Source organism: Scardinius erythrophthalmus (assembly GCF_964197995.2).
Source record: "Scardinius erythrophthalmus genome assembly, chromosome: 24".
Classification (NCBI taxonomy): Eukaryota; Metazoa; Chordata; class Actinopteri; order Cypriniformes; family Leuciscidae; genus Scardinius; species Scardinius erythrophthalmus.
In genome coordinates, this window is record NC_138244.1 from 8,073,819 (window position 1) to 8,100,167 (window position 26,349).

General features: G+C 37.6%; 2 protein-coding genes across 2 annotated transcripts in view; one reads left to right on the plus strand and one right to left on the minus strand.

The window, feature by feature from the left end:
* Positions 1 to 25,086, plus strand: part of LOC308684829 (GTPase IMAP family member 8-like) — a 37,123-nt gene extending 12,037 nt beyond the window's left edge. The window contains exons 3-5 of the mRNA XM_081356158.1: positions 2,317 to 2,973; positions 22,746 to 23,450; positions 24,335 to 25,086. Of these exons, the coding sequence (XP_081212284.1) occupies positions 2,317 to 2,973; positions 22,746 to 23,450; positions 24,335 to 24,990 (2,018 nt within the window). The 3' untranslated portion in view covers positions 24,991 to 25,086. The remainder of the gene's footprint in view (positions 1 to 2,316; positions 2,974 to 22,745; positions 23,451 to 24,334) is intronic.
* On the minus strand, positions 6,692 to 16,179 carry LOC308684212 (unconventional myosin-Va-like; the record flags this gene model as incomplete). Its single annotated transcript, XM_081355325.1, has 9 exons — positions 6,692 to 7,275; positions 7,342 to 7,422; positions 7,605 to 7,779; positions 8,168 to 8,450; positions 8,535 to 8,685; positions 9,534 to 9,620; positions 9,770 to 9,924; positions 10,108 to 10,204; positions 16,102 to 16,179. The coding sequence occupies 9 exons, from the start codon at positions 16,177 to 16,179 to the stop codon at positions 7,123 to 7,125; spliced, it is 1,260 nt and encodes a 419-aa protein (XP_081211451.1). The 3' UTR covers positions 6,692 to 7,122.
* Positions 25,087 to 26,349: the final 1,263 nt, after the last annotated feature.

Consider the following 26,349-nt stretch of genomic DNA (forward strand, 5'->3'; position numbering starts at 1 on the left):
TAGAACAGAACGATACCTTCTGCTTTAGGCCGATCATGCGGTACAGGAATTGTTGTGGCGTCTCATGGTCATGTTGCTTGGCACTCATAAGTTCCTGGAAAAGTTCAGTACTGCTGCTTTCACCTAGATGAGACTGGAGAAAACTCTTCAATTCTGCAACAGTTATGTCATCTTTGGTTATTAACATATCTTTAAAATTTCCAGGTTTAATCATGCGAAACACCCCTCGAATGATCTCGCTTTCAGTGTAACCTTCCTTAATGCCTTCATCTATTTGCTTGCACAGGTTGCTGAAACTTATGTCAGACACACTGTCTCCTATTTGTCCCCCATGGATCTTGAATTCTCTACGCTGCAACATTGGAATGTCTCTGATGGAGACCATGGTGTCAGGTGCAAAATTAGATGTACTGTGGTCGCTGAATTCCTGTCTTGGAATGCTTGAATATACAGGATTATTATTGCTTGGAAGATGTGTGTGTGACATGAGTGAGGGTTTAGGTAGTGTGGTAGGAACAGTTCTGCTGGATAAAAGTTTTCTACCTAACTCCTCATAATTTGATAACAATCTCTGGTACTCAACCTCTGAGGTGTCTGTGTTATGAGGTGCAGAGGATGGCTGGATAGGCATTTCAGGCATAGTAGTACGTTGTTCTACAATTTCATCAATACAGTCCTTTAAATTCAATAACACAGTCATTCCTTGGTCAGGTCTAGATAATTCACAGTTATTCATGTAAGTGACGATGTAATTAATGTAGCTTTCTTCGTCGTCGTTCTTTAATAGTGTGACATCCGCATCTGATTCTGGGTGAATGTCTTTTGCCAACTGAAAGAGTTCACCTGCGTTCAAAGTGTAAACTTTCTTCTTGATGTCCCAGGTAAGTCTCTTTCTTTCTTCGTCGGACATGATGCACTTCCAGGTACGGTAGATCTGGTCACGTGGTGATGCTCTTGGTCAGGATGATGCTGGTCACCTGCTCCCCTTAGCCTCTCACACACGCGTTGCTCCCTTTTAGAGGAATGTGCTTTGCTGTCCCTAGGTTCAAAATCACTGGACCAGACGTCTTAAGAGTAGCGCTGATCCTGGAATGGACGAGCCCCCAAAATCTGTTACAGGTCCCGGGCAGTCGGGAGGACTGTAAGCAGTTTAAAAAACTTAAAAGTAAATGAGAGAGAGAGAGACAATAGTTAGTGGTTGCTTAAAGGTCCTCTTTGTTGTCTTTTAATCAACATTGTACTTCAGAGTCATCAAGACACCTTGAATCACAGGATTCACAAATACATTGAAATACATATAACTAGATACTTAAATCAAATCACAATAAATAAGTAAATAAATAAATCAAGAAACCTTAACCATATGTACAGACACTAAAACATGTAAATAAACATTTGATATATTAAATTAATGAATTTAATAACTAACCTTAAAAGTAAATGAGAGAGAGAGAGACAATAGTTAGTGGTTGCTTAAAGGTCCTCTTTGTTGTCTGAGGATGCACCACAGTCGTCACGGCAACTCCTCTCTCTCAACTGCCAACCAGAATTCAGAAGATGCAGCTGAGCTGCCCAATGTAAAACTTATATATACAAGTAAACTGAAATAGACATAGGTAATAAAAGAAAGAAAGAAATATATACAAACAATCCAATATTCCTGTGACCCAACTAAATTCAGGGTGGTCACATATATATATATATATATAATGTGTGTGTGAGTAGACCCTATACTTAAAATCTCTCTCTTTTTTCCTTGTTGGACAACCAACCAATCACAGTCTTCAAAAGATTGTGTCATGCGTAGCAACGGGGTCAGCCCCGCCTCCTCACTTAGATGAAAGTTTTTGTCTTTTCCTTGCTCAGAGTTGCTCTCAGATCGGTCCTGAATCGCTCTTAAGCTGAGACTCTTACGTAGACGTCTTTAAGCTAAATTAAGAGTTTTCTGAGAGGATTCTTAGAAGCTTTAAGAATACGGGCCCTCGAGTGTCATGCCTTAAGTTTAATTTAGTTCAGTGCTTTTACATGTTGCATATATAATTAAGGATATATAATCACTGAAAACATGTTATTTTTGCAACAAATAGCAATTTAGCCCTGAGTTTTATGTAATCTGTATTTTTGTTTTCTCCTGATTGAGAAAATTGAATTATTCTCATTTCTTCATAATTTAGTTAACTATGGGTGATGATTAACTTAAGTCCATTAATGTGGAATTTGTATTATTATGATTATCATATTTTTAGTACAGCTTTCTTGTTAACTATTCAGAAAGCACAAACAGGATAAGTGTGTTTTGTTCTCTATATGTTTCAGGTGACGCTCAACATCTCTCAGAGCTGAGGATTGTGTTAATGGGTAATAGAGGAGCTGGTAAGAGTTCATCAGGAAACACCATCCTGGGCAGAGAGGAGTTTGACTTGAAGAGATCTGCTCAGTGTGTGAGGAGACATGGAGAAGTAGCAGACAGACAAATCACTGTCATTGAAGCTCCAGGATGGTGGAGTAATCACACTGTAGAGGAGAGTCCTGAGAGACTGAAACAGGAGATTTTGCTCAGTGTGTCTCTGTGTCCTCCAGGACCACACGCTGTACTACTGATCATACGTCTGGACAGTGGATTTAAAGAGACTGAGAGAAAAGCAGTGCAGGATCGTCTGGATCTTCTCAGTGAGAGAGTCTGGAGTCACACTATAGTGCTGTTCACTTGTGGAGACTCTCTGTTAGACACATCTATAGAGCAACACATTGAGAGTGAAGGACAGGATCTCCAGCGGCTGCTGGACAAATGTGGGAACAGGTTTCATGTTCTCAACAATCTCAACAGGAGAGACGGCACTCAGATCAAGGAGCTGCTGGAGAAGATTGAGGAGACAGTGGCACTAAACTACGGCCACCATTTTGAAATAGATGGTAGAAAGGAAGATGAAGAACGATTGGACAAATGGAGAGAAGACATGAGATTACAGACTAGTGAGTGAAATCATAAAATTGTATCAATATTATCAATACACAGTCTCAGATGTGTTTCGTCCTCAATGTTCTACAGCTCTTCAGATGTAGTTTTCAATAGTTTATAGTGTTCGTCACACAGACTGCAGGACCAACGCTAACATTCAATAACACTAATTTTCTCTCATTTCCCACCCTGATAGTGACCAGGTTCAACCCTGTTTATCTTCATTAGGAAACCAGTGTCTGTCAAATGCATTACTGTTCTGCTCTCTGCTTTCATTATTATAGTGAGTGGAGCTGAAGGATCTGATTCAAGTTATGTGGGAAGTTCTGGTTCTTAGACTTAGACTTAGACTAAGACTTATCTTTATTAATCCTTTGGGATGACTCCCACCAGGAAATTAAAAGTTCCAGCTACAGTTTTAGCAAAAAGAAAAAGGAAAAAAACAAAAACAGTACAAATTTCAAACAGTACAAATTTTAACAATACAAACAGTATAAATTAACATACATATAACATTCATAATCATAAATTATTTTAAAAAGAGTCAATGTTGAGTCCAATGTTATAGTAATATGATGATATAGTGACCAAGCATAATATAAGTCCAGGTGTATATATATGTGTGTATGTATGTGTATGTGTATATGTATATGTATTGTATTGTCTTGTGTTATGTTATCCTCTCTGCCCTATTTCCTCCTCCCCCCAAGTGAGGAGTTGTATAGTTTGATAGCATGAGGGACAAAAGAGTCCTTAAGTCTGTTAGTCCGGCACTTGGGAAGGAGCAGCCTTCCACTAAACCGGCTCCTCTGAGTGCTGATGATGGTGTGCAGAGGGTGGCTAACATTGTCAATAATGTCCAACAGTTAAGTTAAGTCTAAGTCTAAGTCTAAGTCTAAGTGTTAAATGTCAGAATTTTAGTCTGTAACAGTTTTAACCTTTTACTGATTTAATCTGTTTCTTCCAGTGAGTGTTTCTGCTTATAGTTCATTAAGATCATGATCAGGAGCAGACCCAGTTTCTGGTTCATCACGTTCCAGAAATTCATCTCGCACAAGTTACGAGTCAGTGGGCATGAAAAAATATAACAGCATGGAATGGATACCACCAAAGAGTGAGTGCCTGTTGTTTATTGAGCACTTTCAGTGCACTTTTGTCTCTCGTTACCTTTGTTTTTTTATCATTAGAGCAAGAAATCTGTTTTGAGAAAATATTTATATCTAGCCTTCATTATCTTAAATCAGTAACCACATTTTCCCATGAAAGCATTTGGACCCTTTACCTTTTTCTGAATGTTTTACAACAATCTTGATAAAACCAACCATTATGACAGCTACATTTTTACATTTTTAAATGTGAATGTAATAAAATAAATCTTGGTAAAAGGTTTGCATTTATTGATATGAAATAAACAAGAAAAAAGGCACTTTAAATAAGTGCAATAAATGGTGATCAGTCTTGTAATAGAGATAATTCATGGATAAAACAGCAACAAAACTTTGAAATCCCATCTGATTGATGAAGAAATGGTATCATATTTTAAAGGGCACCTGATAATGATTACTGTACCTATTGGCTACATTATTTTTTATGAACATTGGAAGTGTTAAATGTCAGAATTATGGTCTGTAACAGTTTTAAAACCTTTAACCTTTTAACCCCCAGTGAGTGGAGATGATCGATCGGACACAGGGTCTGAGGCAAGTTCTGTTTACAGTTCACTGTCAGAAGCTGGCAGTGATTCATCTTCTAGCTCATCACGCTCTAAAGCCTCCTCTCACAGCTCAGGATTCGGGTCTTTGAGATCCATCCCGGAATCTGTGGAACATTCAGGAACCAGACGAACACATGCTTCCCCAAGATCCCAACACTTTTCCCAAGAATACCAAAGAAGCACGATAAGCACGAAGAAGATACTAAGACGACATGAAGGGGATTGAATTAATGAAAGATAAATTATATCTTTAAAATGTGGACATTAACTATAAATATTAATAAATCTATAAGGAATGTGCAGTTGTTTTAACCTTAAGTGATGTCTAGATGAATTTTAGTTCACATTAACAGAGATGTATATACATTTAAATATATAGATATGTTATCAACATAAAAATAGTGCAGTGTCTAAATCTTTTTTCAAATTTTTTTTTATTCATTATCTCATTATTGAGAAATCTTACATGGCAGCATAATTTTGTGCTGACTGTTGAGAACATGAATCATGTTGGTGATGTTCCGCCATGTCGTAATTACCATAAATAAAGCTCTTTTTACAGTTTAGAATCGTTACAGTAATTACTAGATGGCATGATGACTAGATGGTATTCTGCGTAGTATTGGATTGGGTGTTAATGCCGAAACTATTAGATTCTTGAATTACTGTGTTGCATAGGTATTAACATATGATATACACGATCATTTATATAATCAAAATACAAATTAGTAGACACAAAAAATGTTATAGTTAAGGTTACATAAACTAGTGGTTGTATCATAAAGCATGCATAAAATGGTATACAATACAAAAGACACTATACAAGACCGTAATAATCATACACACAATGTCCTGGAGATATTCATGTTCATTCATAGCAGGTCTGTATATGAATTAATGAAATAAACCCTTTTTTTTTAAAAGAAAATATGCTTCCCTAATTCATTCTTTGGCCTGATCCCAAGTGAGTCCAGAGCAAAGCTCTGCATTCTTTCAGTCGTAAATTATTGTCTTATCTGAAGATCTGTCGCCGCTGCCATCAATAACCAGAGGCCCATTCTGCCTTTTGGGGGTTACCACAGACACACTTGTGTCTCGTTCTGTTGTTGGTTGAGGTGTTTTAAAGATTATTTGCAGAGGCGGACAGAGTACACAGCTACATTACTTGAGTAAAAGTACAGATACCTCTTGCTAAATTTTACTCAAGTACAAGTACTACAGTCAGATGTCTACTTAAGTAAAAGTACTAAAGTACTTGAGTATCAAGAGTACAAGAGTACATTTTCCAAATGTTGCATTACTACTGCCACAGTGCTTACATTGGTAAACACAGCAAACACTTGAAGCGAAAACTATCATTAACTTGTTCAGAAAATTGAAATAGTCTGGCGAGGTGGGGCCATGGCTTGGCACATTCCTGGGTGGCACATTCCCTTATGACCTCCCTAAGCCCGCCCCTAAACCTACCCGTCAATGGGGTTAAGACCAATCAGGGATGACTTCCCTAATGAATATTCATGAGTCTTCCCCTACCATCCTGGGAAAAAATATATCACTCCATTGTTCATCCATTGTTTCGTCCATGGTTTCGTCTCTTATCTAAATCTGACCATAGAGTTGACTTTGGCGGAAAGCTGAAGGTGATTGCTGATAGGCTGTCCCAATCAGTGGCGCCTGCACAATCCAATCACATTTGAGAGGGTTTCCGAGATGTTTCTTTTTTTAATTTCTTTTTTTTAGAAGTAACGGGTACTCACAGTTATGGATAGAAATGTAGTGGAGTAAAGAGTACAATATTTGCCTCTCAAATGTACTTGAGTAAAGTCATGAGTACTCCCCAAAAATGATACTCGAGTAAAGTACAGATTCCTCAAAATTGTACTTAAGTACTGTACTCAAGTAAATGTACTCAGTTACTGTCCGGCTCTGATTATTTGTAAATATAACAAACAATTGTGTCTGATTTGTCTCAGTCACTAAAGTGCCAAGACTTAAAAATATACAAACTCATCAAAACTTGGGTCAATATATGAAAGCTCTTTTTATAACATTCAATATATTCCAAATGACAATTAACAGTTTTTACATCCAACTACTGCATATAAAATATTTAAGATAGTCCTTTGACAAGTATTCCTATCCATTTTCAACCATACAAGAAGCCTTATTAATATGCTTTACAGCAATATTTCATTCAAACACTGTAAAGGTAGCAGACACATTTGAGATATAGAACAACTGAGGTCCTTAACATTACAAACCCACTTTAGCCCCAAAACCCTGAAAATACAGTGAAATGTGTTTAAAATTCAAAATCCTTTACAATGATACAAGTGTAAACAATCATCCCAGAAAACGTGACTGAATAAATACAATCCAAGGCTTTATTTCAAAATTGATTCTCCAGTATCTGTCCCGTAGGATCCGTGATGACATCACTGGTGTGTTTTCACACTCGCGTCAGGAAGCTCAGGTTGAGGCTGCTGGGGAGCTGGATGGTCTCGAGGGCCACAGATGAAGGGTTGAAGGGGAAAGTGACTGAGAAAATGATCTTAGCGTCCATCAGTAACTGAGAAGACTCCTTACGATCCTTTAATAAATTCTGTGGAGTGGAGGGAGAAGTGTTTAACCATGAAAATACATTTAAAAACATTGAGAAATGACTCACCTGTACAGACTTTATGAATGATATAGACACTCTCTCCTCAAACTCATTCACTGGTGTGTACAAGCTGAGGATTTTCACAATCTGTCCCAGAGAGACACAGACACAACACATCAGAACTCAACTCACGGTTTCATTTGGAACGCTCTATACACACCACACACACACACACGCACGCACGCACGCACGCACGCACGCACGCACGCACGCACACACACACACACACACACACACACACACACACACACACACACACACACACACACCTGTTGGGTGGTGAGAGCCGTGCACATGGTGCAGATGGCGTCTGCGTCGTCCTGGCTCTTCTTCTTGATCTGTAGAAGCTGAGCCGCCTGAATCAGAGGCTCCAGAGACTCACGAGCTCCACTGCCCTGAAGATCTTTATCCAGCAACCACTCCTCCAGCTGACACACATTATACCTGATGTGAAGGGGGAAAACAATACATTCAAAAATGTAAATGTTTTAAATATTAAATAAATATATAAATAAACCACAGAAATACTGTTTTGCATTTTTCAAATTTTATATAAAATATTTTTTGTACAATAAAATTACAATAGACAAAATTATTATAAACAAATGCAAAATTAATAGAAAAACGACTAAAATTATATTCCAGCATTTCAGCATAATCTTTTAAAAAAAAGATGCAACATAAATAAGCAATATGTAGGATAAAACTAAATGACTGTGACGTTGTTTCTGCGACAGCTCCAGCTCTCTTACGCTTGAGTGATTTTAAGACACAGCAACGACACTAGGATTATTAATAGTTGAGGAATCGTCTCCTCATCACCCGTCAGTACCTGATCTGCAGGCCTTTACTCCAGGAGCACATGTCCTTGCGGAGCAGTAAGTTGTTTAGTGTGACGCAGCAGATGAGGTAGAACTGCTGTTTGATGACCTGTCGGACCAGCTCGGTGTCGTTGCCGTGCTGGAGCAGCGTGTAATAGAAAACATCCAGCTGTTTCAAAATGGACTCCAGCGAGTGACCGCTGTCCTCTGGGAAACTGGACGTGCGCTTCCTCATTCCCGTGGGCTTCACACCCATCACTCCCTGAATGGTCTCCTGCTCCAACATGGCTGGTGCTGCGATGAGGAAAAGAGGGAATGATCAAGAAGAGAACGTATAATAAATATTGAGATCTGTATAACCAGAGCATGCAGAGTTACCGATCATGGGGTGAATAATGTTTTCTATGACCCTGATGAGCTGCTGGTAGATCTGGATGGCTAGATCGCTCAGAACCTGGCAGTACTCAGACAGGTCAAAGTTTGACAGACAGTGTTCGTTTTGACGAGGAGTGTTGTGCTTTGTGTAGCCCTAAAACATGCCAGGAAGAAATTAAATATTAGGTCAGCATTAATATAGCAGTGAATAATTAAATGTATTATAATAAAGAGAAAACCTTCACATGTATGTGAAAGGCACGGTTCCAACCCTTTACTCCTAATATTTGCAGCTAGCTTCAACAGAAAGCTAAATGTTTTACACAACTTTTAGCTTTATCTATTTATATATTGTTTGCATTAGATGCTATATCCTAAAAGTGAAAAACTGGAAAAAGTAAAACTGTACAAGAAACAACACTGTGCCACACAAAAAGTGACAGGTATAGTCAATAGTCTGATGTTAGCATGTTGCTACGCTAACAACTCACTCTAATAAAGCACAAAAATACACACAAATATTAGACTTATCAAAATACAGACAGAACTACAGTCCCAGCTAACATTCTGGCAAGGTTCTCTCAAATACAAACAGACATTTTTTTCAGTAACATGAACAAAACATTTGTTTTAAGGTATCTGGTATTTAATAATAATGTTCTAAATATGTAAACATTATACATCGTTTTCTGAAAGGATTTAGTTTTTTTAATGTTACTAATTACTATTTCAGAACATTCAAAAATAATATTCCCATAATGTCTGCAAAATTATAAAATGGAATGTTCCCTTAACGTTAACAAAGAGGGATCATTCAGAAATAACTTTTTCATAACTTAATGGGAAAGTTAGTAAAACGTTCATAGAATATAGGATATTTTTGTTAGCTGGGGTTATACCTAAAAAACTGCTGCTGACATTTTGAAACAATCTTCATGCCAGGCGTCTGATAATGGCTAAAATGCAGCACACTCGGATATGAAAGACAGACATCATGCCTACCTCTTCTCCGCTGTACTGCTTCAGACAATGTAAGAAGCGACAGGTGTTTGCCAACCAGAAAGAAAAGGTCTCAAAATCTCCCCGTTTCTGTAAAAACAGTCGGTTAATTATTAAAAAGGGTCACAGTATTATTTATCAGATGTTTTGTTGAAATAATCTGGACAATGTTTTTCATGTAAAGATGTTTCACAGTCTTCTCCATGGATATTTCTGCATTTTCTGTCTGAGAGTCTCACCTTCAGTACGCTCTTGATGGCGTTGATGGAGGAGTTCATGAGGGTGGAGACCCGCTGGTCATCGTTGGCGTAGTCGGCGTGTCGCAGACACATGAAGAGAATATAAGCAGGCAGGCCTGGGATCAGATTCACCGCCACACCTCGGGGTTTGAGCTCTGGCAGATAAACAGCACGATCAAAAGACTGAAAGTTACTCTGTCCAATGGAATACAAACTATAGAGTCAAAGGAAGAGTTCTTCTTTCCTTTTATCTTTGCATTGATGAAGCAAAGTAAAAAAAATCTAACCACGTTTGTGTTTTTTAGTGATATTCTACATGTTTATGATGTTCGTATCACCTGTGATGAGTATCTTGAACAGTTTGTTCTCGTCTTCTCTCCTGTACTCCAGCATGCCCTGGAAATCGCTCTCGCCGACCACGTTCCCTGGAGAGGACTGCTCGAAAAAAAAAAATTACATTTTGTCCTGTTTTCCCGTCTGCTCCAACATTTCCTATAATTGACAGAAATCATTTTAATACAGAAGAATATTTATTATGATCATTAATTGTTGTCAGTACATGTATATGTGTCAGTGTGAGTGTGTGCACACCATGTTTTGTTGTGTGAGGCGACTGATCTCGTGCTGCAGGCTTGTACAGAGCCCCTAAAGGGACATGGTGGTGGAAGAATTTTTTTTATTTTATTTCTTCCCTCGCAAAACTTTTGCATTCCAAAACTATATATTATTACCTATATTAACTATATATAAACAATATATTGTTATATATTATATATTTTGTATATTGTTTACACAAAAAAGTGCTTTAAGCCAGTTATTTATATCATTTTCTGTAGTGTGTCAGTAGGAAATATCAGTCTACATTTCCAAACATTCCTTTTTACATTAATTGTAATAATCCAGTGAGGTTTTTGTACAAGGAGTCTGACAGCATCCAGTATGATCTGATCTCACCAACACCGAGTCTGTCTGGGATTACATGAAGAAACAGAAAAAACTGAGACAGATTAAATCCAGAAAACTGTGGAAACATCTCCAAGACACTTGAAGAAACCTGATCGATGATGGTGAGATCAGATCATACCGGCTGTTTTCAGACTCCTGGTCATACAAAACACATGCAATACTGACACACTACAGCAAAATATATAAATAACTGGCTTAAAATCATTGTTTTACTGAAAATACTAACATGCCTAAGACTTTTGCACAGTACTGTATATAATAAAATATTTTCATGTACTTTCTGTTAATAACGGGACACTGGAGTTGTCAATTGAGTAATGACTTAAGATATATTTTCCTGACACAGTCAAGTCCCCATTCTTCGTAATTGCATAGAATGACAACATAATTTTCATTTAAAACTGTTCCTGTATAAAACATGCCTATGGTTTGTTCAGTAACACTTTACAATAAGGTTCATTAGTTAATATTTGTTAATGTATTTACTATCATGAACTAACAATGAATAAATACATGTTACAGTATTTATTAATCTTTGTTAATGTTAGTTAATAAAAATCCAGCTGTTCATTGTTTGTTCATGTTAGCTCACAGTGCATTAACTAATGTTAACAAATACAACCTTGATTTAATAACGTATTAGTAAATGTTGAAATTAATATCAACTAAGATTAATAAATACTGAAGTTCATTCTTAGTTCATGTTTAACTAAGGTAGTTAACTAATGAACCTTATTGTAAAGTGTTACCGTTTGTTCTTATATATTGTGTATATGATCTATAGAGTCTTTGTAGATTCTTTGTTCCTTATTGTGTAATCGTTTAAAAAAAAATCTAAAAAAACAAAAGTTGAATCTTACAAAAATATGCAAATATGTGTATTTTGAATTGACAGTGCAGGAATATTAGGACTGATTATCTATTAGGCTATGTAAAGGGCTTCCACATGACATTAAAAGCCCCCTGGATTTATTTTCTATTATAATATACATTATAGTTTTAAGGTTATTTTATAAATACCTTTTAATTCTTTTAGTCCAATATTTCCTTTTTTCACATCTATACTGAGACATTTGGTGCATTAGGAACACACTTACAGTATGATGTTCTCGTTCAGATTCCATGTCATCACAATTGCTTGGTCTTCATTTGTTTGTCCAAGTTCATCACCTTCATTCCACTCAACTGTGTCTTCCTCATCATCATCTCCAAAGGTTTCAAATATCTTGTTGTGTTGTGGAGGAATCTGATCGGTCAAGTCAACGAATTTATAGACTCATTGTATATCATGTGAATGCTGTGGACTCTTTGGTTGCTGCACACTTTGATTCTACAATTCATCAGTCTCCTCCTTACTTAAGGTGCTTGTGAGTCTTTGGACATTTGGCGATGAAAGGAAGCTGTGTGAAGTGCTGGGTGTCTCTACTCCTATGGTCTCTAAAGTCATACCACTCTGTGGAACATCCTCCATTCCTCTAGTTCTCTGGTGAACATGCAATATAACATTCAATGATTAACTCAGCCATTCAAGCTAAATTAATGATATAAATAGCCACTCAGCTAAATTAAACACATTTACAACAATTCTGTCACTGTATTTAACCCGTTCACGCATAGTGAACAGTCACTACAGCTGTCAATACAGTGGACAGCTATTAAAAAAGCATTTCTTGAATTTGCACGTTTTTTTATGGCAAAGTTGCACATCAGCCTCTTCATTGGACCCTGGTGCATCATCCTATAAATTGCAACCAAGTGGCAAGGCGTTGTGTTTCGATTTTTTCCCCCTCCAAACCAAGATGGCCAAGGGTCAGTCAGACATGCCAAGTTGCTCCGGAATATCCACCCATTCCTTCTATCCTAGAAGATTCTTGTAGGTAAAAAATAAATATTGCAGCATCAAGCAATATCTAATGAGTCATATCACAGTAAAATTTTCCAAGTTTTGATTTTAGATTGAGAGAAAACTCTGATTAATCACATGTCCACTGTAGTGGACGTCATGCATCAATTGCTATATTTCAGCTACAATTCATAATTATAATGTGAATATTGTTTTTGAAACTTAAAACTTAAAAACTTAATCTGCAGTGACTTTTTAGCGCAATTTTCCACCAGACAAATTGCGATTGTTAAATCATGATTTCTGTTCTGTGCGTCTGTGCGCACCAATCTTGCACTTCTATCTACTCCTCAACCAGACCACCTAGAGACTTCGGGTTTTCGGCATTATGTTAAGGAAGGTCTAATCTCGGGAACGCACAAAAAAAATCCAGGAAAAGATTTACTATCTCTTAGTGTTGTGATCCCATGAGGTGAGAAAATTGCGCTAAAACACTCACCGAGATTTTATTACTTGTTTTGCTGTAAATAAATGTATTTGTATTATTAGAATGTAATTTTCACTGACATCAAAAAAGTCATGTGATTACAGAATGTATGACACTTGTAATGCATTACTTTACTTGATAGATCAAAAAGTAATCTGATTTCATAATGCACGTTATTGTAATGCGTTTTTTACTCATAACATCAAAAGTAATCTGATTACATAATGCATGTTACTTGTAATGCGTTTCTTTACTCATAACATCAAAAAGTAATGATTACATAATGCATGTTACTTGTAATGCGTTTCCTTACTCATAACATCAAAAAGTAATCTGATTATGTAATGTGCGTTATTGTAATGCATTTCTTTACTCATAACATCAAAAAGTAATCTGATTACGTAATGCATGTTACTTATAATGCGTTTCTTTACTCGTTACATCAAAAAGTAATCTGATTAGGTAATGCACATTACTTGTAGTTAATTACTTGTTAGATCAAAAAGTAATCTGATTAGGTAATGCACATTACTTGTAGTTAATTACCTGTTAGATCAAAAAGTAATCTGATTAGGTAATGCATGTTACTTGTAACACATTACTTTACTTGTAACATCAAAAAAGTAATCTGAATGCGTTATGCATGTTACTTGTAAAGCGTTACCGCCAACACTGATCATTTCAGATGAGATTGAAAAAACTTAACACTAAGTTTTCTCAGAGGAGGGCTATGATAGAAATATGCAATATGTCCATCTTGAACATAATCAGAATTATCAGCTAATAAGGGTAAATCTCCATACTCTGGTGCACTGGAGGGAACATCTGAGTGGTTTCCACAGTTGTACCTTGACAGACTGTAGAAAATTCTGATGGAATCACATCCTCATGTTCTGATATCAAAGATACGCGAAGTGCAACTTGTATGAAGTTGTATGAAGCCTTTGCAATATTTTGCAAATATATTTTTTGTATATATTTTATATTTCACATGATTTGATATAATTGTATTGATTAGTTTGTTAAATTCACATACTTTATCTGTTTGATTATTGTCTTATATTTAATACAGTATATCTTCATATAACCATAACCGCATGCTGTCCACTCAAGTGGACATCTGAAGATCTCTTTGAAAAATTTGTCAAAAAAAAAATAATAAAAATCAATTCTTGTTTTTCATGCCCTAAGAGCAATAAAAACACATAGGAAAAAAAATCCTGACTGAGGTTATCATAATTCATGCATGAAAGGGTTAAAAAATAAACCCAAAATACATTTAAATAACTTAAAGTCAAAGTCTTGTTGATTTTACTAACCTTCCTCTTGGTCTCTCTTTTTGATGAAAGTCCGTCATCCAATAAATGTGAGATTGAATCCTCAGAGTCACTGTCACATCCATGCGATAACAGTTTTTCAGCAGGTCTCTCAGTATCACTGTCTAATCGAAGTGTTGAGTGTTCATTACATTCCTCTTTTTCTCCATCCCATAAAGATTCTACGTCAGAGACAAACCTCCTGTTTAGTGCAAATGTAAGATCTTAACAGTTTGAGTTTTGATTGTTCGTACAGATATCCAACAGTGCTATCCAAGGGTATTTGGTTTCTTTTAAAATCACAAACATGAAAAGTGAAGTATGTTTCTGGACATTTTGGTGACTGCCCATTTGGGAAAAAAAGGTTCTTTCCCATTTCCATGATTTGTGAAACAGTTTTCTTTTTTTCAACCGTAACATGTGCCACCACCATTACTGGTCCTCACTTGCTGGTATCCATTACGGCAAAAGTGACGCCATCCAATTTCAATTCTTCTTGAGGTTTTTTCTGCAGATACATTTTTGTGTCTTGCCAATACAGTTGTTTTGCTTAGGGAAGACACATGGTTTAACATTCAAAGTTTTACATTTACATTTACATTTAGTCATTTAGCAGACGCTTTTATCCAAAGCGACTTACAAATTAGGACTAAATTAAGCGAGTCATCATGAAGAGGCAAAAACAACAACAACGCAAGGAGTGCTCAAAATACGAAGTTCAGGCATTATTCAGAGTAGCATAAGCCTGATAAGTGATGTTTCAAAGTGAAAGGAATATTTAAAAAAATTTTTTTTTTTTTTTTTTAAGAGGTTAAGTGCTCACGGAATAGATGGGTTTTCAGCTGTCTTTTGAATGTTGTCAGGGATTCTGCATTCCGGATGAGGGAGGGGAGTGCGTTCCACCAGCATGGAACTGTGAATGAGAATGTTCTGGAAAGTGATTTTGTGGCTTTCTGTGATGGAACCACGAGGCGTGGTTAAAAAAATAAGAAATAATAAAAATAATAAAAAATAATTTAGCATAATCACAAAAATTGCTAAAAATTATAACATTTCATTTAGTACTGCCCTGATAAAGCTACTTCGCATGACACATGTTTACATCTATTCCACATACATAATAACAATGCCTAATAATTAATTAGACATTAGGCATTTTTAATCATTAAAAACTGTATACCAATGAAAGGGTTCATAAGTTCACATCATCTTGGTTACTTTGATATGTTGCTTGTTGATGATCAATGACTGTTTGTATGCTCTGTGATAGTTGTACGTAACGTCGTGTCACACCCCTACCTGTACCTGTCCACTGGCTACCTGTAGCTGCTTGCATCAAATTTAAAGCTTTTACGTTGACCTTTAGGACTGTCACTAAAAGCACTCTCCTACCCTCATGAACTCACAAAAAATACATCCACTGATCATATAGGAAGTTCAACCATCATAACCAGAGGAATGCAAATTTTTTGAACATGCTTTTTTGTCTCATTTAAATTGTTGTGGAATAGCGAGTATGTTATGTTACAGAAAACAGCTTTATCAGGACAGCCATACATGAAATCATTGCAAATGTAATGATCCCTCTTATTTTTGCGAGTGCAAACTTACTCATATACACTCAAGATACATGTCAACACCTTTGGTTGCATCATTAAAAATAGCAATCATTTACATATAAGCTAATAGACCCACAGACCTTCCATAAAACTTTACTCACCGTGTACCTTTTCATGTTGATGATGTCCTCTTCTGGAACATCTCGTGACCGTAGAAACTGCTGAAGATCGTCCTCCATCGCTGAGCTAACAACAGTAATTGTTACAGCTTTGTGCTGTGTGTGATCATGGAAGTTTGGCTTATTCTTCTATAAAAGTAATAACATCTGTGTAAGAGCCATTATGCTCTATTTAAATGTTTGTTGTAGTTTCACTGGAGAACACTGGGTGGAGTATGGGTATATAGGTAACCAGAGAGCAAGAGACAGGTGTAATGAATGAGCAAACAATTTTTTACCGTGTCAGGATCATGTAAGGACATTCTAACTGGTGATTGCAATTGGAGCATCAGAACTGAGACAAATAAAGAAGATAAATGCAGTACTGGACTGGAAGTGTATTTGGTCCCGCCCTTTCCGCTAACCCCACTGGACCTCTAGGTTGAAAAATCGTCAATGCAAGTGAATGGGAGAAAATAATTATTTTCTGGTCCCGTTTGAATTGTGCCATGAATGTGAACATATGTTGTCTGTGAATTTTTTATATAACTTTTCGTGTAAAGAATGCTACAATTTAGCATGTAGAAGTTTGATACGGTTAGACTTTGTGTGAGAGCACTTTGTGTAGCCTACTACAACTCTTCAATGCTTTCCACGCGTTTGAAACGTCACCACCACTCGCACATGGACACTAGCTCACGGATCCCGCTAAACATGGCTGTGTCTTTGGTGCACTTCACCGCCTTCTTTCAGGGAGAGGACAAAATCGTTGAGGTTGGCGAAAACCACGGGTAGGCCTAAGTCAACTTTATGGGGTGACGTCACATAGGCGACTTGTAGTCTTTCTCGTTATGTCTTTTCCACAACTGCTAGCCGAAGAATCATACCATATACTGTCAAACTCGTAACATGAAAGATTATATAAAAAATTCACAGACAATATATGTTCACATTCATGGCACAATTCAAACGGGACCAGAAAAAAAATATTTTCTCCATTCACTTGCATTGACGATTTTTCAACCTAGAGGTCCACTTGGGGTTTTACGGATGGGCGGGACTTACCAGCTCTATAAACACCTCTAAGTGACAAGATGGTCATTTTTCGCTACAGTGCGTAGCCTACATCCAGATCAAACAAGTGAGGTAGTGAAGATACAAGCGCAAACCGCCGCGAGAACACACTCGCAAGAACAGGTATCCTTACAAGGGAACGCAAATATATTTGGAACGCAAAAGTTTTGCGAGGGAACGCAAAAGATAAAAAATAAAAAAAATTCTCCCATCCTAATTTTTTTTCCACCACCACGGCCCTTTAGGGGCTCCGTAATATATCTTTCCCTCACGGGTCAAAATGATTTTATTTCATTTTGATTATATTTTTTTCTATTTTTAATGCAATTTTTTGGAAATTTTTATTTTATTTACCTTTAAATTACTAGATATGATCAATAAATAATACATATAGTAATTTAAGCACATTCTTCACATTCTTTCAACTTAACTTCAAAAAAACCTCACAAGCATAAACTCAAAATATCTTACATTGGTTGTCTTTGCAGGCCTCTTGTGGAAAAAAAAAATATAACATGATATTCATGACTCTAGCCACTAGATGGCCTTATAGCTCTATTTGGAGCAAATGAGCTGTTTCCCCTGGGTCCTAAAGTCATTTGTTTCAATATGCATTGCATTCATATTTTTTTTACAGTCTATGATTCAGATACACCTGTAGACATTATAAAATAATTTTTTGTAAAGTTTTAGCATTTTTAGTAAGAATTTTGAGCAGTTTTAGGTTTTTCTATGTGTAGCCTACTGAAGCATTCCTCGCATTCAATTAATTCCTAAGTGGGTCAAATTAAGCTGCGAGGGAAGGATTTGTTAAGTTTTTTTTATTTCAACCACAAAACTCCTCGAATCCATTACATTTTTTTGTGTGTATTCGTGGTTCAAGTGCGACAAAAGTCTTAGGGTCTTGGAGCCTTCTGATAAACGCACATAAAAAAATAAAAAAAAAATAGAAAATGAGTTTCGTGTCAAAATGACCTGAGGGAATGATGAGGGTTAATTGTGCATTAGTGGCGTGCGAGTCAACGTATTCGCGCCAAAATTGTGATAATATTTGCGTGAGCTGCGCGACGCTGATGATAAAACGAAACGTGCAAACCATTTATGTTCTATTGAGAATTTACCATTTTATAATGCTATATATATGGAGAAAGTCAAACGTGATCTAAAACAGACACAAAGTAAAAAACGTTTCCATATTCAACTTGAACATCGAATCACACAAAATTAATGTAGTAGCCTACAACATTAACATTAAATGCATCCTTAATTGTAACAGAACAGCATTTTGAACATGTTACAGACTGATGAAAAGATAAAACATCATCCTGCAGCAACAACCAAAAAAAAGCTAATGCTAAATACTAATGACCACCTTTACTAGAATTTATCACGTTATATTGTTAGTGTGATGCATTTTGAATAACTTGTTGTAGAATTTATAATAGGATTATCTGTTAAGGGAAAATATTTTTCATTAAAGATGAACTGAGGCATGTTGTGGCAATAGTTTCTATCCTATGTGATGTTATTTTTCATAACAAATGCTATTAAAAAAAGTTAACATTGACCTTAGCATGATAATGCAGAGCCATAAATGGTCTCACCTGTAATTATAATCTTATTGTATCAAATGGTGTATTTAAACAATTACAATAACTGTTACTTTTTCATAAGGCCAAGTACAAGTTAGAATCAAGAGCTTTAAAAATCTGGACCTTGTTGAATTATTGACAGACAACTGCTTTTCCTTGTGTGTAAAATGTGTTCTATTAATGACAGATGTTAGGAAAACCTGGCTTTCAGATATTCCAAGAGATGACAGGAAATTAACATTTTCAGAATGAGAAATTTTAAGTAGCTAAAGTACTTTAAGTAAAATTCTGTCAAACTAATTAGGTTTTAGGTTCTTAAATGATATAAAATACATCATATCTATGCTATGTAATCAAGTAATTGTTAACTAGGCTATTACTTTATTTATGGAAGTAAAATAATGTCAAATGTTTTTTAAATAAAAAAGCCTGTTGAATTGCACTACTTGAAAAAAAAAAATAGGCATTGCATTAACCATGCTTGCATTTTAATGCATTGTATTTTTAGGGCTTGCATTTTTATGGGTTGAAATTCAACATGGTTGAATATTTAAGCTGTGAATAATTCAATTAAAAACATTTCAAACACATTTCATAATTAAAAATTCAATAATCCATATTCACCTTTCATATTTCACTTCCAAAATATTAAAAATGTTTAAAAATACAACCTATAATATTCAACAGGCAATTTTCGGTCCATTTTATTTCGCTTTGCAAATTCCCTTCCACAAATTCATCGGTTCAAATTCGACAGTAAATTCAACGTCGACGTCCAGGAACTGCAGGAAAAGCAGTAGATTACCGAGCATACTCTCCATCTGCTGTTAGTCTATCTCACCAGCAGGTGGTGCAAAAGCGCGTGTTGTTGACGAAGACCAGCAACAGTTAGAGCAAGCCATTCATTCATAAAATGAAAATGATTATCTGTGTCAATATATATGCGGAAAAGATGATAAACACACAAAAGCTGTGTTTATGTTTCATTCAATAACTTCATTGTTACTTTCCCTGTGTAGCCTACATGTTATCAGCTTTCTCTATAATCGGTTTCTCTCAATACCTCATATTTAAGGATTCCCTTCCGTCGGGACAAAACGCTTAATGTAGCTTAATGGACTAATACAGTGACATGAAAGACCAAACTCGCACTTTATTGGGGATGTAGGCTGTAGGCTACTATATAGGCTACAGACAAGCAGATGGACTCAGAATATGAACTTAACGCACAAAGTTTCATGCTGAGCGTTTCGTGATATACTGGCATAAAATAAATAAATATATATATATATATATATATATATTATATGCCTACGTGTATTGCATTAGATCAAACTGGGAAGAGTCATAGCACATATGTTGTCCTCCTATTGTTAGTTTAAATGTTTGAATGTCCAACGTCAAACCAACCAACTTTATGCCAGTCTATCACTGGGAAACGCTCAGCATTAGGCTGCTTTGGGCGTTATTCTGAGTCCATCTGCTTGCCAGCGAGTTTGGTCTTTTATATCACTGTATAAGTCCATTAAGCTACATTAAGCGTTTTATATGTCCAGTCCAGCAGGGGAATCCTGAAGTATTGAGGGAAACCCTAATAGCCTGCATGCAGCACATCGAATATTATAGGTTGTATTTTTAAACAGTTTGAATATTTTGGAAGTGAAATATGAAAGGTGAATATGGATTATTGAATTTTTAATAATGAAAATGTGTTTGAAATGTTTTTAATTGAAATATTCACAGCTTAAATATTCAACCATGTTGAATTTCAGCCCATAAAAATGCAAGCCCTAAAAATACAATGCATTAAAATGCAAGCACGGTTAATGCAATGCCTATTTTTTTCAAGTAGTGCAATTCAACAGGCTTTTTTATTTCAAAAACATTTGACATTATTTTACTTCCATATTTATTGCAGTAATGTTATCAATAAACATTGCATGTGGATGATACCACAAAACACCATTTTGCAAAAATAAACAAGAAAACAAATAAATCTCATGTGGAAGCATATACCTAAACAGTTCACACTACAACCCCTCAATGTTCAAACCAAAACTATGCCCTTGGACAGGCCTCATGTTTCTCGCTGTTCTGAAGAAACAGGAAGTGTATCCTGTCAAAAACACTGTGAAAGTTCTTCGCAAGTAAAAACTACTAGACTGTTGGATTTCATTTGGAGCTCCAACTAAGGCAAAAATAAAATATGTCAAGTAAAATGGTCATCGGTAAGATTTGCACTCGTAAAATAAGCTATTTTTATAAAAGAAAAAATGTCAACTTGTTTACAGTTTGTGAGACACTTTTACTGTTTTCACTTTCATATTGGTCTATACGGATACGATTTTGGATCTGTTTATGCCACTTCAGGCTCGGCTTAGTTTTTTTTTTTTTTTTCATTTTATAAATGTCTTTTTTTAAATATAAGCAGTCACAAATGGTCTTTTTTGGCTTTCTATCCATTTAGTAAATAAATTACTGTAAATGTAATACAGTCATGTATTTGCTGGTGCTAATATCCACCAGTGCATTGATAACACTTTCCCAGGTGTGAACACACACAAGAGAGAGATTTATTCACTGGTTTAGAGGCCAATTTAAAAAAAATTTTTTTAAAGAATATACTTTCTGAAAACATTATTCTGAAGCTATTTGGAATTTAGTCTTGCTTACTCTGTATTCTGAGAACTCTTATGTTTTGTGTGCAGATCATTGAAATTAAGTAATTTTCTCCATAATTCATAATTATTGTGCTTTTATTGTGCATAATTCGTAAAACTTTTGTGCAACTCTGATTTAAGAGTTTAATTAATGTGAGATAAACTTATGTGTCATTTTTAATCAACGGTAATGTGTAGTTTGACACCCATACAGATACAGTAAACTTCATTTCAGTAACCCCTTTTTCACAAAGAGAGATTACTTAAGACGATTTAAGATGTCCTCCACCTTAAAGGGGTCATATAATGCCATTTTTGTACAAGCTAATATGATTCTTTAGGGTCTAAATTAAAAGTTTGTAATATACTTTAATTAAAAATTCTCATTAGTATTGTAAGAAAACACAAATTTTACCTGGTCAAAAACAGCTCTGTTTTCAGCACGCCGTTTCAGTGCATGTGTCTTTAAATGATGATGAGCTTTGCTGACCCCGCCCCTCTGTTCTGTGCGTACACCGTTTGTAACACAATAACCACGCGTTGTTCATTATAAACGTGGGATTATGAATTATATTGAGAACGTCGTACATAGAAAACATGCTGTAATGTACCCTGAGTGTAAACCTTAGATGCATTCATCGTGAAGCCTGCAGCAAGGTTTGCAAATTTCGCAAACATTAATATAAATACTTATATAAAGGTTAATAAAACATTACACTCACATCTTCTGGAGGTTCAGCAGTAACACGTTGGTACCGATCCGTTTTTTCTCGTTTGTAAAGCTGTCTGGTGTGAAATGATTCGCGTAAACATGAAAGCATGGACGATCGTGGGGAATCCCCGTGAGGGAATCCCCGCGTCAATCCTTTGGGCATATCGCTTCAAAAACAAAACTCAGCCACTGCATCTATAACGGCTCAGATTTAGGAACATCCAAATGACTGCTGTGTTCCTTATTACATCTAAGAAGAGAACACCACAATCGCGTAGACGCCATTCTACTCCAGCATATCAACAATGGCGGACTACTATGACGGCTGTCACAGCTCACTCAGGGCGGGTCTTGTGTTGCAACACAGCTGTCAATCACAATCGCGGGAGGGGCGTACGATCTTATGACGTCACAATATCGAACGGCTTGATTTCATAGATGGTCAAACATATAAGGAGATTAAAACAAAACCACTGGATGGATTTTAATCATGATAGGATGGTTGTGTACAGGCACTGCCAACAGACATTTCAGTGCAATCAACTTGTAAAAGTGCATGTACCATTATATGACCCCTTTAAGAAGTGTGTTTTGTTCTCTATGTTTCAGGTGACGCTCAACATCTCTCAGAGCTGAGGATTGTGTTGATGGGATATAGAAGAGCTGGCAAGAGTTCATCAGGAAACACCATCCTGGGCAGAGAGGAGTTTGACTTGAAGAGTTCTGCTCAGTGTGTGAGGAGACATGGAGAAGTAGCAGACAGACACATCACTGTCATTGAAGCTCCGGGATGGAGGTGGAATCACACTGCAGAGGAGAGTCCTGAGAGACTGAAACAGGAGATTGTGCTCAGTGTGTCTCTGTGTCCTCCAGGACCACACGCTGTACTACTGATCATACCCGTGGACACTGGATTTAAAGACTATATGAGAAAAGCAGTGCAGGATCATCTGGATCTTCTCAGTGAGAGAGTCTGGAGTCACACTATAGTGCTGTTCACTTGTGGAGACTCTCTGTTAGACACATCTATAGAGCAACACATTGAGAGTGAAGGACATGATCTCCAGTGGCTGGTGGACAAATGTGGGAACAGGTATCATGTTCTCAACAATCTCAACAGGAGAGACGACACTCAGATCAAGGAGCTGCTGGAGAAGATTGAGGAGACAGTGGCACAAAACAACGGCCGCCATTTTGAAATAGACAGAAAGATTTTAAAGGAGGTGGAAGAGAGAAGAAGAGCAGAAAAAGAGAGACCAGAAGAACGAATGAAGAGGATGCAAAAACAGAGAGAAAACATCAGATCACAGATGAGTGAGTCCACATACTTTATAGTACAGATATTCACACTGAGTATATTAAGTAAATCATGAAAATGTAAAAGTCACAGCAATAATAACATGAAACTTCTTGTCATTAACTGCAATTTGTCGAGGCATTCGCAATATGTGTGTTCAAAGCAGTTCACAGTGATGGCCCCTAAAACCTTTTACTAAAGGAAAGAAGCACTTTTATTTCTTAAACAATCCCGTTCTTCATAGGGTGTGCTTTTGAAAATGGAAATTCCTTTACCTAATCCATAGAAAACAATACAATAATGTTATTTGAACATTTTTGTTTTTGAATGTTGTAAATTCATTGTCTTAAATGAAGTTTTATGTAACAAAGTTCGGAAGGAGCATGTTCAGGTAATCATCCAATCAGTACAAGAAGAAGCAGTATAAATAAAGCCTTCCCTTACCTCCTGTCTCATGACAAATTTCTCAGCATCGTACTCCGCCTTCGTGCCGTCATGTCCGAGTTAGAGCTCTTCCCCTCCGACGATGATTCTTTCATCACGGAGGTGTCTCCATCGCAAACCGCTGATCCAGCGGCCCTTTCCTCTCCAGCAGCTAACAACATCGAGCCTCTATCCTCTAACAGGGGACGCCGGCCTTCTAGATCCTCTCCGCACACTCCGAGACGCTGAAGACTTCCCTCACCACCACCAGCGAGGAACTCATCATCTTCCTCATCGTCTTCCTCTGCGCCTTCCCACCTTTCAGCGCCCCCAAACATCCCTCCCATAGGGAAGTGGACAGTTAAGGGGCTGAGACAAGCCTTACTTAATTCAGATGCAAATTTTTCCCGCAGGATGAAAAAAGCAGAGTTGTTTGATTTATATGTCACCTTACAATCTTCTCACCCTTCTGTTTCAGCTCCAAACTCATCGGCTCGGACGAGCAAGGCCCGCCGGGCCCCGATCGCTTGTCCCGCAGCGTCTACACCTTCCTTACCCGCAGCGCCGGGCCCCGCCCCCGCGCCACGTCGTCGCAGACCTTCCGCTAGCCTGGGCCGCGCCCCGGATCCAGTCGCGGAAGGGCGCCAAACCTTTCCGGGTCAACTCCTCTCCTCTGCCCCTCCCACCGTGGTACCTCATGCTCCAGATCTCTGCAATTCTACTTTCACACAAGATCCCCAAATGTTTTTCTTCCCTTCTACTTCTTTCAGTTTTCCTCCTTCCCAAGCGCCAGGTGCTCACCCTAACGTGAGGATGCCTCCGTTAGCTGGTCAATTCCCGGCACTTTTCCTTCCCCTTCCCCTTCCACACTACGCTCTTCCTATTCCTCCTCCTTCTATCCCGGGGGCCGATCTCTGCGCGAGGATGCCTCCGCAATCGGCCACAGCCCCGACTTTTCCTCCCTTTAACCCACTCCAAGTGCGCTCTCCTTTCTCTCTCTTCTCAGCTACTCCTCAGCCAGCCCCTCCGAATGCAGTTGCCGCAGAACCTCCTCCAGTGACGAACAACATCAGAGCCCAAATCCTCGCAGGTGCAGACGTAGATTTGGGTTCTCTCCTGCAGAAACTTCAATGAAGGGAGATGCCCAAGACAACGTTGTCGTTTTCTCCACGTCTGTGATTACTGTGGCGGCGCACACGCCCGCGTGGTTTGCCCAGTCAAAAAATCTGTAAATAAAAATGCAAAAAACTATCTCTCGACTCCTGTGAATGTTTTCCGCCTGGCCGAGGAATTATCCCACCACCCAGATGTCAACTTCACAAATTATTTGCTGACAGGTCTCAACCAAGGCTTTAAACCCGGCGTAGAAAGTCATCCCACACAAAACATTATCTGCGCTAATCTTCAGTCCTCCTTAGCGGAGCCTGAAGTAGTAGATAAACTAATTAAAAAAGAAATTGAATCCGGGTTTATGATAGGCCCTTTCGAGGCTCCCCGTTTGACAAATTTCGCATCAGCCCTATTGGCGTGGCTACCAGGAAATTCTCGGGGAAAAAGCGGTTGATAATAGACCTTTCAGCCCCCCATAATTCTCCATATCCGAGCATCAATATTCTCATCCCTCTCGAAGAATATTCTCTCAACTACCATGACATCGAACAAGCCATAACCATGATTAAAATAGCTGGACGAGGCGCATGGCTTGCAAAAGTAGATATCTCCTCTGCTTTCAAAGTAATGCCAGTCCACCCTGATTCGTGGCACTTGTTCGGTGTAAACTGGCGGAACAAGTATTATTTCGCCGTGCTCTTAACTTTCGGCTGCAAAAGCAGCCCGAAAATCTTTGACACTCTCTCTGAAGCTATATGTTGGATCCTTTCCAATAATTACGCAATTCCTCATCTTCTCCATCTGCTCGACGATTTTCTAATAATTTCACCATACAACGCCATCCCCGAGGCTCACCTCCTCACAGTGCAAAAAGTTTTCGCCGAACTAGGGATTCCGTTAGCCCAGGAGAAAACATCGGGTCCAGCTACGTCCATCGAGTTCCTAGGCATCAATTTGGACTCAGTAAAATTCCAGGCCTCACTGCCTAAGGAAAAAATAGATCGTATCATCTTAATCGCATCCAATTTTACAGACAGCTCAGATTGTTCAAAACGCGAACTTCTCTCGCTGCTGGGCCACCTAAATTATGCTATACGCATTATTCCTCAGGGCCGCCCCTTTATCCCGCATCTTCTCGCCCTCACTTCATCCGTTCACGCGCTGGAAGATCGGATCATCCTTTCTGACGAGTCCAAAAACGAGCTAAAATTATGGATGAATTTCCTTAACCAGTGGAACGGCTTAACTTTTTTTTACGACGACTTTATCTCTCTTCCCCTCGACATCAAATTGTTTACAGACGCAGCTCCCTCGACCGGCTTCGGCGGCTATTACCAAGGACGCTGGTTCGCGTCTCCCTGGCCCCCTCAGCTCCTAGACACA